Source organism: Poecilia reticulata, linkage group LG2, assembly GCF_000633615.1.
Source record: "Poecilia reticulata strain Guanapo linkage group LG2, Guppy_female_1.0+MT, whole genome shotgun sequence".
Lineage (NCBI taxonomy): Eukaryota > Metazoa > Chordata > Actinopteri > Cyprinodontiformes > Poeciliidae > Poecilia > Poecilia reticulata.
In genome coordinates this window covers 20,017,512-20,030,770 of record NC_024332.1, presented here as the reverse complement: position 1 = coordinate 20,030,770, position 13,259 = coordinate 20,017,512, and the positions used below count along the sequence as shown (strand labels likewise).

Below are 13,259 nucleotides of genomic sequence, written 5' to 3'. Positions count from 1 at the left end.
TCATCATCATTCCCCCGCCTCCATCCAGGCCTCCTTCGCCTGCCCCTTCTATGCCCTCTCCCTGGAAAACGTCCTCGCTGGAGTCCAGGAGTCGCGAGCTGGACTCAGACATGTTGGAAGCACAGTGCAGGGATTGGCAGGGGCACGGCGGCGGGAGGGGAAGCGTCAGGAGCGAGTCCCGCCCGTTCGTTCTCAGCGGCGAGAATGACGGCGTGTCCACCGAGCGACCCACCTCGTTCAGGTGAGTGTCGCTCCTGGTGACGTCGCTGAGTCCGAAGTCGGAGTGACTGTGGCTCCCGAGGGGGCGGAGCAGCCCGTCTGAGATGGTGTACGAGGGCGGGGACTGGAGAGGCAGCGGCGTGGGCGGGGCTTTGCGTTTGGAGCGGGAGAACAGGTAGGAGAGGCGTTTGAAAGAGTCCGTCTTTGCGCTTGGGGACGAGAGGCGCTGCAGGCGGCCCCTCGTGCGAGAAAGCGATGACGATAACGAAGAGGAAAATGACGACGATGGCGAGGGGAGGACGTTGGTGGAGGACGGAGGCATGACGGCCGTCTTTAGCCCGTTGCTTTTTGGTTTCCCCTCCTCTTCCTCCTCCTCGTCTCCCCACCCCACTCTGTCCTCCAGTCTCCCCTCCTCTGCTTTGTCTATCTGCGTCATTCCTGAAATGGAGCGCACCAGCGCAGACACGCCGAGCGTCGGCGCTGGCCTTCTGTCGTCCTCCACCGGGTTGGAGAAGGTGACGCTCTTTGACTTCTGGACTCCAACTCCTCCTCCTCCAGGGCCGTCACCTGATTCGCTATCATCCTCTGACGCCATGGCGCCATCGTCTTTTGTCGTCTCGCTGGATGAATAGTGTCGCCGGGGAGGACGTCGGTTGCCGAGGAGATCCAAGACTTCGTAGCGGAAACTAGAGATATCCTGCTTCAACTCCTGCACAGAGATGGAGAACAGAAAGATGTTTGATGAGCCAAAGTTAATTTTCCTTAAATCCAAATAAGTTGCTGCTGGCCAYGCCCCCCACCTCAACGTTTACACACATATGAAAATGGCCTCAAACAGATGCGCAATTATACAACCGTACAAATCTGAAAAGCAGAAATGGAGCCTCCTGCACAACCAATAACACTGCAGCAAGTGGTTTCTGTAWGGTAAGCGAACAATAACACTTGTCTTTTCCAGCAGCCATTGTACACTGCATACAGCTGACCAAACGTGATAGAGCTTTTAAAAGAGCCCCGATTAATTCTTCTATYATATAAAGTGTTGTAATWGTACATTTATGTATCAATATGCTACTAATTACTAATGTTATATTTATGTCTGTAAATGTTTTTGTAATAAATGTTTGGGTTTTTTATGATTGGCCTCAGGAAGAGTAGCCATTGTAACGGCAATTTCTAATGGGGATGATCCAAATAAACAAATAAAAAAACATGCTGGAACTCTGCTTGGGTTGCTAGGTAACGGGGCTGGGGTTGGCTTGGGTTGCTAGGTAACAGAGGTTTAAGAAATGACTCATTTTCCAGACATTAAAAACTATTAACTTGCTGCTCAAAATGGCTGKCTGGGTTTYTTCTTCAAGAGCTTTAGCTGTTTTTAGAAGTCGAACAGAAATACAAAAATGTGACTTTTTACACGATGGGTCCCTTTTTGAACRGTTTAGTCAGCATGAAAGAAGAACCAGAAGTGGGAAGAAGAAGGTGAGGAGGGTAAGTGTCTGAGATCGAGCTGATGATCGGGGAGTTAAACCATCAGTGAGTGGAGGCTCAGGGTGAAGAGGAGGGTAAGGACTGTGCAGGACGAGCRGAGAACAGCAACAACTGATGTAAAGAGGGAATAACTGCTGAAAGCGTCAGGAAAGAGMGCGAGATCATTCGGGGCTCTCTCTTTCCAGTGAAACACGTAGCTTTATCTGGCTGTAGAGAGAAAAACACCGACAACGGAGTGAAGAAAATGAAAAACCGGATGAGAAAACCTTRGTTCATCTCGTGAAGTAGATATTCAGGATATACGTTTCTCAAACCCAGTTCTGACTCTGAAATGTTTTATTTATTCCAAAGGGAAAATGAATACAGTTTTTCTTTTAAAGCTTTTAAGTTTCCATCACAGCGTTTCTACTGGTTCTCATTGGCGAAAGCTTGGAAAATATAGTTAGGAGGAGGAGCTTCGTCTTGAAGGCGGAGCTAGGTGCACCCAGGCGTTTTGCCCCTATGAGTGGTTGCCATGGACACTAAACGATTTMTCAAACATGCATTTAAAGCTCAAATAAGCCGATTTTACATAACACACCCTCTCTAAGTCCCCTCAGTTGGTTTTCAATGACTTTTTCCAGCCATTAAGTTTTCTTGTTGTGATTGCGGCAACGTTTTAGTTCAGCAACTAATTACTATTTTAGATTTCTGGGAGCTTCGTTCTGCTTTCAGTCAATATTTTCATRTATGTGGCTTCTTCTTGCTAGATTTCTATTTCCTAATAGATGCGTATTAAGTCTTTAAAACACRGATTTATTCCTCAGGCAACGTGATATTTACGCATCAATTCAGCACACGGACTCGACCTCTGCCTGATTGGACCAACGTAAACGTGTACGCTCAAACACGAAGACAAACATCCTTCAGCAGAGCAAAGCGATTCAGTTCGCTGTGCACCTGATGTTGTTTTWTGCTCTGAAAAGCCCCAAAGGAACCTTCTGCTTCAAAGCAGCTCGGGGCTGGCCTCCAAAGGCATCATGGGAAATCTACTGAGGAGGTAAAGACGCTTCAAATAATTTACGGCTCAGAAGGAAAGAAAATGGGGAAAGACTAAAGAAGCCTTGTCAGAGAAGAGTCTGAACAGCAGATTCTGTTAGAGAAAGTGCTTGAGAGTGGACATCTGGCTGTTATTAAAAGTCCTTCAGTAAAATCTCTGGCGCGGTAAAAAGCAGCTCTGCCTCTGGTATCGATAAAAGCCGCGGTGCTTGTTGGAGAGCTGAAATAAACGGACTCCGTGCAGCTGATGCTTGTGCAGCTCAGCGGCCGGAGATGCAGGACAGGAGAAAGAGGTGGCTTATCGTAGCCGAATGCTGCGTTCCCCAAACTGACCTTGAAGTTTTCCTCCGTCAGCCCTTCGTCCGTTTTGGCGCTCCGTATCATGGCGGCCACGTATCTCTTCACCAGACTGCGAATCACTTCCTGTTGATAGAAGTTGCAGGGATTACTACCGTTAGAAGAATCTCTGCTTGAAACACAACGGTACCAAACACTCACCCATGCTTTTAACGTCTACACTGCAAAAACACAAAATCTCACCAAGTRTTGCTGGTCCAGTTTCTAGTGCAAATAAAGCAAAACTAACGTACAAGTTACAAAGTGAAGAGGTAAAACCTTTGATAGATTTAAACATCTGCAGAATTGCTTTTTGGCCACGCCCCGCAGCTCTACGTTCACAGGTGAAAATGCCTGCAATTATACAACCGTACATCTTTGAAAAGCAGAAGTGGAGCCTCCTGTGCAACCAACAAGAATGCAGTAAAGTGTTTTCTGGATAGTAAGTTGACAACGAAACACCAGAGGTCATTGTGTAGCGCATACAGCAGTAAAACCAGCTGACCAATTGTGCTTGAGCTTCGATTGGGTTGCTAGGTAACGAGCTGGGTTTCGCTAGGGTTGCTAGGCAATGGCACAGGAGGGTTTTTGAAATTGCTTTTTTTTTTTCCCTCCAAAAACCAAAAAACATTAACTTATTGTCAGAAAACAGCTGGGCACTTGGACCCAAACGGAAGTATAAAAATGTTCAAAATGTGAATTTTGCACATTATTTAAATTTTTAAATGAGTAAAAACCGTCTTCTGCCAGCTCAGTTATATAAAAAAAAACAAAAAAAACATGCAAGATTTCTTCAAACTTCTTCTCTTAAAATGTCATCAACGCTCACAGGCAGCACGGTCCTTTAGCTGTTCTCGTCTCATTAACTAATCAGCCAGCAGCGATGTGGGTCAGTCCCATTGATTTACCGACCCCAAAAAAAACAAAAACAAAAAAAACTTCACAGGCATTTGGTGTGGAGTGGGTGGTAATTCAAAACCCGATACACACACTAACACACAGGCACCGGCCCACGGTCAACACTCGTGAGCGCCAAACAGGACGGTCTGGCATGCTGTCACTCAGCACCGCTGCCAAAAGCACACCACACACTCTGCTAATGTGCAGCACACATTCACACTACAAGCCTTTTAAAAGCATGGGAGGATATCAGAGGAACAATCAGCCGTGCCAAACACCAAGTACTGGCGCCTCATTATAGACGCTCCTGCCTCGGAAGATTTGTTGCACAAATTTCTTTAAAAAAAACAAAACCTGGACGTGGAGACGGCGGGACTCAGCTGCCAGAAAACACTCCGAACATTAAAGCTAATCGATAATCTCATCCTGCAGCTGCAGCTGCTTTTTATGTCGCTGGAAACTTGTTGGGGAGTTTTACATGCGAACGTCGTTTCTGGAAAAAAATACTGAAAGGCAAATCTGAAGCGAACGAGTTTGATGTTGTTCCAGTTACAGGGATGGGCGACTGTTTTCCTCAAAGGACCAGAGAAGAAGCTGTGGACGTTGGCGGGAGCCGATTCAACGGCCGAAGGCTTTTCTTCCAAGTGTTTATTTGATAATAAAATGCAGATATAATTCTTCTATCTTGTTCTGCCAGCAGCAGACGTCGCAGCTGAACAATAACAGTTTGCTAACAGCTAAACCTTCGAGTTTACAACATAACACCTTCAGGTCTCAGTTTGTGCTTTGAAATCTTTACTTTGGATGTTAAATAAAATCCGTTTTCATGGATTAACAGATTTATTATGCACTGCAGCAGCAGTTTTTAAGATGCTGTTAAGTTCAACTTTTTCTGAATTTGCAACTCCTGAAACGCCAGTTTTAGAAATGTAATTATCATATAGAAACCTACGGAAGAAGATTAGTGCCAATGGGGGAAAAAAAAGGAATCTGACTTTTTTCTCAGAATTCTGACAAAATTTCAAAATTATGAGAAAAGGCAGAATTTTGAGATTAAAATCAGAATTTGTTTTTCCAGTGGCCCTAATCCTCTTCTGTAGAAACCTGATATTTTTCTTGGACATTTTGTTACAATCCAAGACAGGAAGTGCCAAAAATGCTGTCCATTTTTRGCTGCCCATTTCTTTTGACATTTAAGAAATGTCAAAGAAAAGTTMTCAAAAAATACATTTTTCTATTCCACAAATGAAAATCATTGGTTTCCAGTGCATGAATGATCTAATCAGTCTTCAGCATAAATAAAGTTCACTTGCATTCAAAAGGATTTGAACACAAGTTAATGAAATAAATAAATAAATTAAATTGCTGAGTTTACACCTGCTTTTCACAACAAACTTTAATTTCTTGGTAATCATTTTTTGCCATATTTTGTTGAACACATGCTAATTAAAATGTCTTCATGAACCTGAAACGTGTATAAAATGCTCAGAAACAGATCGGCGGTTCCCCGTCACTTATCGAGCGTTTCTCTCCGCTGCTTTGTGTCACGCTTTTCTTCCATCTCCGTTTTTCTCACCTCTGTTAGCAGCTGACTGGTTGAGTCACAGTGCTTTGGCTTTAAGAGCAATCTCTACACGCGGTCACCTGAAGAGTAATTAATTTAGTAGCAGGCTTCTCTTGCAGCACAAACAAAATGTGATTGCCTCAGCTGGAGACGCCTAATCCTGTTAGCTCACTGCGTTTACTTTCACTTACACCCTGAAAGAAACAATTACTGTCTTTTACAATTTATTTATTAAAAAACTAAGAAAAAAGGTGAGAAAGTGAAGTGGAGGAAGCTGAGCTGAGACGGTGATGTCAGAGAGAATCAAAATGCTGATGACGTCTTTATTTCTCCTCATGTGTCAATAATCAATAAATGCTTAATGACGAGATATTTAAATGGATGGATGGATGTTTGGTTGGATGGATGGATGATGGTTTGTTGGTTAGATGGATGGATGATAGTTTGTTGGTTGGATGTTTGGTTGGATGGATGAATGTTAGTTTGTTGGTTGGATGTTTGGTTGGATGGATGGATGTATGATAGTTTGTTGGTTGGATGGATGTTAGTTTGTTGGTTGGATGTTTGGTTGATTGGTTGGATGTATGATAGTTTGTTGGTTGGATGGATGTTAGTTTGTTGGTTGGATGTTTGGTTGGATGGATGGATGTTAGTTTGTTGGATGGATGTTTGGTTGGATGGATGGATGTTAGTTTGTTGGTTGGATGTATGGATGGATGATAGTTTGTTGGTTGGATGTATGGATGGATGAGTTTGTTGGCTGGATGTTTGGTTGGATGGATGGATAATTTGTTGGTTGGATGTTTGGTTGGATGGATGGATGTTAGTTTGTTGATTGGTTGGATGTTTGGCTGGATGGATGGATGTTAGTTTGTTGGTTGGATGGATGTTAGTTTGTTGATTGGTTGGATGTTTGGTTGGATGGATGGATGAATTGTTGGTTGGATGTTTGGTTGGATGGATGGATGTTAGTTTGTTGGTTGGATGTTTGGTTGGATGGATGGATGTTAGTTTGTTGGATGGATGTTTGGTTGGTTGGATGGATGGATGGATGGATGATTTGTTGGTTGGATGTTTGGTTGGATGTTTGGTTGGATGTTTGGTTGGATGCTGTTTTCCTGATTTGTCCCACTAACCTGTGAATTCAGATAAAATTTGCTTTTTAAATCTAACATATTAAATATTAAGTAATTTTTTCCTGTAATAATAATTTACACTCTTTCACCAACACTAACCACGTCTCTGTTCTGTGTTTTCACCGTTTCTTCACCTTTTTCTCTGACAATGAAAACAGAAGGATTGTGACCGACTGCAGGAACCAGATGTGGATCTTTACACCTGGTGTGTTCTGAGCCCCACTGACCTGGTAGTGCTGGTTCTGTATCAGGCTGTCAGCGTGGCGCTCCTGTGAACAAACCAAAGGCAGCGTTAACATTAAAACAACACATCTGCATTTATCAACACATCTCTGCTTCTTCCTCTCCGTTATTATTATTACTCTTCCCCTCTTCCGTCACTCCCTCCGTCTCCTCTGCTCTCGTTATTCTTCTCAGGAAAGCTGATGTCGGTCACTCCCACATTAAATTCGTTCACGTCCGTCTCCTACAGCCACCAAACCACAACAAAGCGAAGGGGTGACGGATTGCATTTGGCTGAAAGAGCCGCACTTCTGCAGCCGGGGGCGGCCATCTTGTAAAGGTGCTGAGTGATGGACTCTGGGTAATCATTTCTCACCATTAAACATTGATAGAAACATCATGTAGCGCAAATGTACTCCCTGCTCTTGAACTGGCTGCAGCAAAAAACCCTAATCTGGCATTTGAATACATTCCCTTTACAGCACAGGTGTCTAAAGTGTGGCGCGGGGGCCATTTGCGGCACCTGAACTGATTTTGTGATGTAATGATCCATATTTGTCCCACCATGCAGGTGGATGCATAACACCCGAATCTGCTTGTAATTACATTAGTAAAACCTTTTCAAATCAACAGAATCATGTTTTTATTGCTCAGAATAGATTAAATCTTTTTCAGTTTTCTCCAGTCGACCCCAAACTAAATTAGTAAAGTCGTTGCCTTTCTGTCAGTAACAGAAACATGCAAAACCCTTTTCAAATTTTGGATCTACAGTGATTTACATTTTTCTTTAATATAAAAAAAACACTCCAATTACTTTCTTTGTTGCATTCAGCAAGAATGCAGCAAGTGGTTTCTGGATGGTAATTCACTAACAAAACACTTATCCTTTCCAGCAGCCATTGTACAGTGGATACAGCGGCAACAATAGCTGACCAAATGCGCTCGACTGTTAATAATAAATTAGTGGAGCACTGCTGAAGTTGCTAGGTAACGGCACAGTGCCTGCTGATTGTAACTCAATAGCTGGAAGGATTTTGAATTGACTTGTTTTCCAGACACCAAAAAACATTGTGTTCTTGCCAGAAAATGACTGGGTGTTTTTTTTTTTTTTTTGTTTGTTTTTTTTAACACTTGGGCTGTTTTTAAAAGCAGTAGTCCTCAAATGGAAATATGAAATTGTGCAAAAATAGAATTTTGAATAATAGGTCCCCTTAAGGCAGTGGTCCCCAAGCTACGCCCCGCGGGCCGGATCCGGCCCGCCGCCACGTTTGTTCCGGCCCCCTGAACAATACCAGAAAGCATTCAGATTTCTTTCATATATTGTATTTTCCGGTTTATATGTGGATTTTTCTTCAACCACCAGGGGGCTCTTTAGGAGGTGTGTCCTGTAAACTGTGGGTGTTTTGTTTTGCATGGCGCATTGCTGCCATCTGTTGGACTTTTAGGGAACTGCTTGACTTTTATGTTATTTAGTCAGTACGGTTGTTTGCTAGCGGTAGAGCAGATGAACACACGTGTTTGTTATGAACGCCGCATTCCAGGTTTCTCTCAATGAAATATATACTAGTCAGTCCCAGTGACCGTTTCACTAACGGTTTTTGCCCATGTGCTTTCTGGGTAAAAATCAATCGAGAAATGCACCCCCCCCCCCACCCGTCAACAATTTCCGGCAGCGCAGGTGATAAACGGGTAACTTTTTCTGTTACAAACTGACTCCGGCCCCCCACCAGAGAAGGAAAAAGTTATGTGGCCCTCACAGGAAAACGTTTGGGGACCCCTGCCTTAAGGTGTCGGACATTAGAAACAATTGGTGGTTTGAATCATACCAGTTTGTCGAGTTTATCGAAAGCAGTGACATTTTTCTGTGTTCCAATCAATGGACACAGTGTTGTCTGATACCAGAAACGTCCACCTAACGGTACCGTACCATCGTCCTACAGACCCAGGTATGGTGCGGTATATGGGTCTATTGTATGCTTCTACAATAGAAACAGTCAAAATATCTTAACGAACCGCACCGACCCATTCGGTACCGCTCAGTGGAAACGAGGCACAGGAGACCATCAGTGACTCAAGCAGCAGGACCCAACAGAACCCAGATCAGCATCCCAACTAATGAAGGCTTCGCTTGCCTCAGTTAAGGTCAGAGCTAATGATCCAAAAGAAAGGGCAAAATGGTCTTAAAGGAAGAAAACATTGACGATAAAAAAACATGAAAGCCCGTCTCATTTTGATAACTGAAACATTTGGGAACATAGTTTATAACTTGGACTGTGATTCTGAAGTTTTACCGTATTAATGCTGCCTTGAGAGAAATAACAAGGGTTTGGAGTGGCCTAGTCAAAGTCTGGACTAAAATCTGATCCAGATGCTGAGAAGCAACCCTAAACATGCCAGCTTTTGAAATTACTTAACTCCAAAAGTTGCCACGTTTTAACAGAGGCCCAGGTCATTTTGGAAGATTTTCCCCATAAAAACGTAATCAACGTTTAAATACTATTTTTAATACTTACTCTCGTTATATTTCATCAAAATGTCTAATAATCTGAAATGTTTAAACTACAATTAAGAGTAAAATTTGTCCAATGTATTATTTTGCTAACTGTCGGAGTTAGCAAAATAACTAACCAACAGCTGCTAACAGCTAGCCAAGCTGCTAACAACAACCTAATTGTTCAGAGGTTTGGAGTAAATCTCATCCAACAGCAACACTGAAGTGTGAAAAACTACAATTACCTTCAACAGAAATTCATTGTCTTCACATTTCACGCTGCTGCGTTCAGTTACCCATGTTCATTTTAATTCCTGCTCAGCTTAATATTCAGCGTTTCACACTCATCTGTCCCCTCTTCTTCCTGCTGTCTGCTAACGAAACCCCGACACATTTCTATCTGCAGCCGTCCTCCCCACATCTTTCCTTACTGAACAATCTTTTGCTTTCAGGGTCTCACGCCGCTCTGATGCTCACCCTCTGATCATGCACATAAACACAAACTCTCTCCTGCGATCAGATCTCTGCAGAGCCGTGTGCCTCTCTGAACCTACGTGGGCTGGTTGGCTTATATAACTCAGCTGACTTCAGTTGAGGTGAACACGCCAGCTGCAGTCGATGCGTGTGTGTGATGGTGTGAAAAAGCCTCATCAGTGTGTGCCGATGGCTCTCGGTGTCTCTCCAAATGACCGGACTGTTGCATGTGTTTATCAGGACATGTTCATCTGTCGATGTTCCTTCTGCACTTCCAGACACGCAGATGATGCCTGTCATGTGTGGTGGGACAGCGTTTCTGTAAAATTGCTGCCTTTAAACATCTCAAATGCACTTTGAAACGTCTTGTTTCTGAAATGTGCTGTACAAATAACATTTGATTGATTGATTGATGTCAAGTGACAGTTTGCTAGTATTTCACCTACAGCAGCAAGAGCTCAGTGTGAGAATCAGTGAAAAACTTAATGAAGTGCTCAAGCTAACTGGTTTGAGTGAAGTACACAGAGTGTAGCCAAGCTAACAGATATAAATGGTAAAGCTAACAGCTATCCATAATCAAGCTAGCAACAATTCATAATCACACATAGCCAAGCTAATATATATACACAGTAAAGCTGACAGCTATCAACAGTCAAACTATGTATTGACTGATAGTCAAGCTAAAAACTATCCATAATCAAACTAGCCACTGCCCATAGCTAAGCTAACAGCTATAGTCAATACACAGTCAAACTAACCATTAGCTGTAAAGCTAACAGCTATCCAAAGGTAAGCTAACAGCTATAAATAGCCAAGCTAACAACTATCCATAGTCAAGATATCAATCCATAATCAAACTAGCCACTACCCACAGAAAAGCTAACAGCTTTACATACTCAAGCTAACAATAATTCATAGTCAAACTAACCACTACCCATAGCCAAGCTAATAGCTATCCATAGTAAAGCTATCAGCTATCCATTGCCGAGCTATGGATTGACTGATAGTGAAGCTAAAAACTATCCATAATCAAACTATCCACTATCCACATAAAAGTTAACAGCTATGCATAGTCAAGTTAGCAATAATTCACAGTCAAATTAACCACAACTAATAGCAAAGGTAACAGGTAGCCGTAGTCAAGCTATAGATTGACTGATATCTAGAGTCAAACTAATCACTAGTCATTACAAAGCTATCTATAGCAAAGCTAACAGCTATTCATAGTCAAGCTAATGGCTACAACAGCCAAGTTAACCATAGACAATATAATAGCTATCCATAGTTAGCAAACAGCCACTAGTATTCATGGTTATAATCAAAAGTTTGCATGAATCAGATTAAAAATAAAATAGAACTGTTCATTGTTCAAGAGAGTACACCAAGTTTAAGTTAAACACTAACTGACAGCCGAGATCAGAGAAATTAGAGCCTTACATAAAAAGCTTTATCTTGTAAAAATGTCTCATAATGTTCGACTGAATTGCAAGAAAAAATTTGACCTGATAGAAATTTAACCGTCTCTTATTTGAGTTGTCGTGTCCTTCATGAGAATTTCTCTTTCTGAACTGTGATCACTTTCAAGTAAGATATTGACAGCGTACAAATACCCGAAATAACCCCAAATCAAGCCTTTTATCATTAAATAAGTCCTGAAAATATAATCCTGCCACCAGAAAACGATAAAGAAATCACCATCAACAAACGAAATAGAAAATTAAATGCTAACGTAAAGTTACATAAACATATTTACCTGTATTTTTACCTTCAGAACGGGGAAAACATTTATCTAATCAGCCAAGAACCTTTCATTTCCACTCTGTGCTGCTGGGTCGGTACAACCTGACCAGACTCCTGCCAGAGGCTCTTTATGAGGTTAATCGTTTAGCAATTTATTATTTTTTTCTGCTGCAGCATTTATCAGGGCTGCTAACCACAATTGCTTTCTTTCTGATTAACTGCAGGTGTAAATCATAATCTGTTTTCAATCAAATAAATCGTCTCAGTCACTGTAATCAAAATAAAAAGAGCCGCAACAGCAGTTCAGTCTGGATAATCAGAGCCCAATTAATCAAGACGCTGCATGAAGCATAAATATTGTTTTAGGCTAATTAGAGCTAGCAAAGGAAGATTTAAACAAACATAAAACTTCCTTTTAAATCTTCTTTACCCTCTATTTTGACTAGTACTAATGAATTTCCATAAAACATTTCTAAATTTGGTTGTAACTTTCAAGCGTTGCAGGTTTCCACTTATTTGTCTTGCAGTTTTTCTCTGCGGCTGCGAGTCGATCATCATCCAGCATTTTGTGCTGCTTTCTAATATTTTCTTCGGCTCAACTTTTCTCATTAAATAACTGTCGCTGCCGATACAACACGCTGAATATAGCATGATTTATGATTCTGAGTTGATTGTTTGGAAATGTGACCTCCTTGGGTTACACACAGCGTTTCATAACCGCCTCGGCGGCAGCTCATAATTCATATATTATGTGTGTAAATGAAGGCTGCTGCGGAAAAACCAGACACAGCTCTGCTGGAAAAGTTGTTCCTTTTGTTTTTAATTTTACTATGGGGACAGAAAAACAACAATTTGGTGTTTAAATGCTTCCTTCATAGCTGGGCGTCAAACTGATGTCGTAGCCGTCTCTGCATTCGATACATACTTGGTAAAATTAAATGATATTGAACATGTTTTTACTCAGATCAATCTCTCCAGGGATTTGCGATTATTTTTGTAATCAAAATCAAAAATTTAGAGGTATTTGCAAGAAATTTTGCAATATTTGCGCTTATGTATGACGTTTAAATGCGACGTTTTGCTGATAACCTGGTATCAAGTAAGGCTGAGGCAGCAGTGTGGTAAAAGTAAGAAACACTGCCCCCAGCAGGTGGGAGTCAGCGATAACTGAAACCCAATGTCTGACCATTTTTGTGGAAAATTGGCAATAAACTCACAATTTTTGAATTGGCACAAATATGTGTGAGCCGCAAAAAACCGGAGAGACTGATTGATGTAACTTGACGTGACTATAACGTAAATTAATAAAATAATAGTAAAAAGAGATAAAATTAGCAAATGACAGTAACTCAAAGAAGCAAAACAAGTATTTATTCTATTGTGGTTGGACAATAAATCAATAGCAAAGTATATATTGTGATAAACATGTGATCAATATCAGTAGTATCAATAACACGTCCGAAAGAAAATGAAGTAATTTCACTGAACTCCGATCCAGAACCGCACAGGGGCGGACGAAAGGTTTTAGCTTTTCAATCTCTCACTGCTAGCTAAGCTAGCTCGGTGAAATCAACTGACTCACTCATTCTTTGGTTACCTAGCAACTCCCTCATTCTTTGGTTACCTGGCAACTCACTCACTTTTTGGTTAC

The 13,259-nt window shown here is 41.8% G+C and overlaps 1 protein-coding gene across 1 annotated transcript in view; it reads right to left on the bottom strand.

Moving 5' to 3' along the window:
• trpc5a (transient receptor potential cation channel, subfamily C, member 5a) overlaps nt 1-13,259 on the bottom strand; it is a 76,393-nt gene that overhangs the window by 2,950 nt on the left and 60,184 nt on the right. The window contains exons 14-16 of the mRNA XM_017309113.1: nt 6,909-6,950; nt 3,079-3,168; nt 2-928 (exon numbers count right to left, since the gene is read on the bottom strand). Coding sequence (XP_017164602.1) covers nt 2-928; nt 3,079-3,168; nt 6,909-6,950 — 1,059 coding nt within the window. The remainder of the gene's footprint in view (nt 1; nt 929-3,078; nt 3,169-6,908; nt 6,951-13,259) is intronic.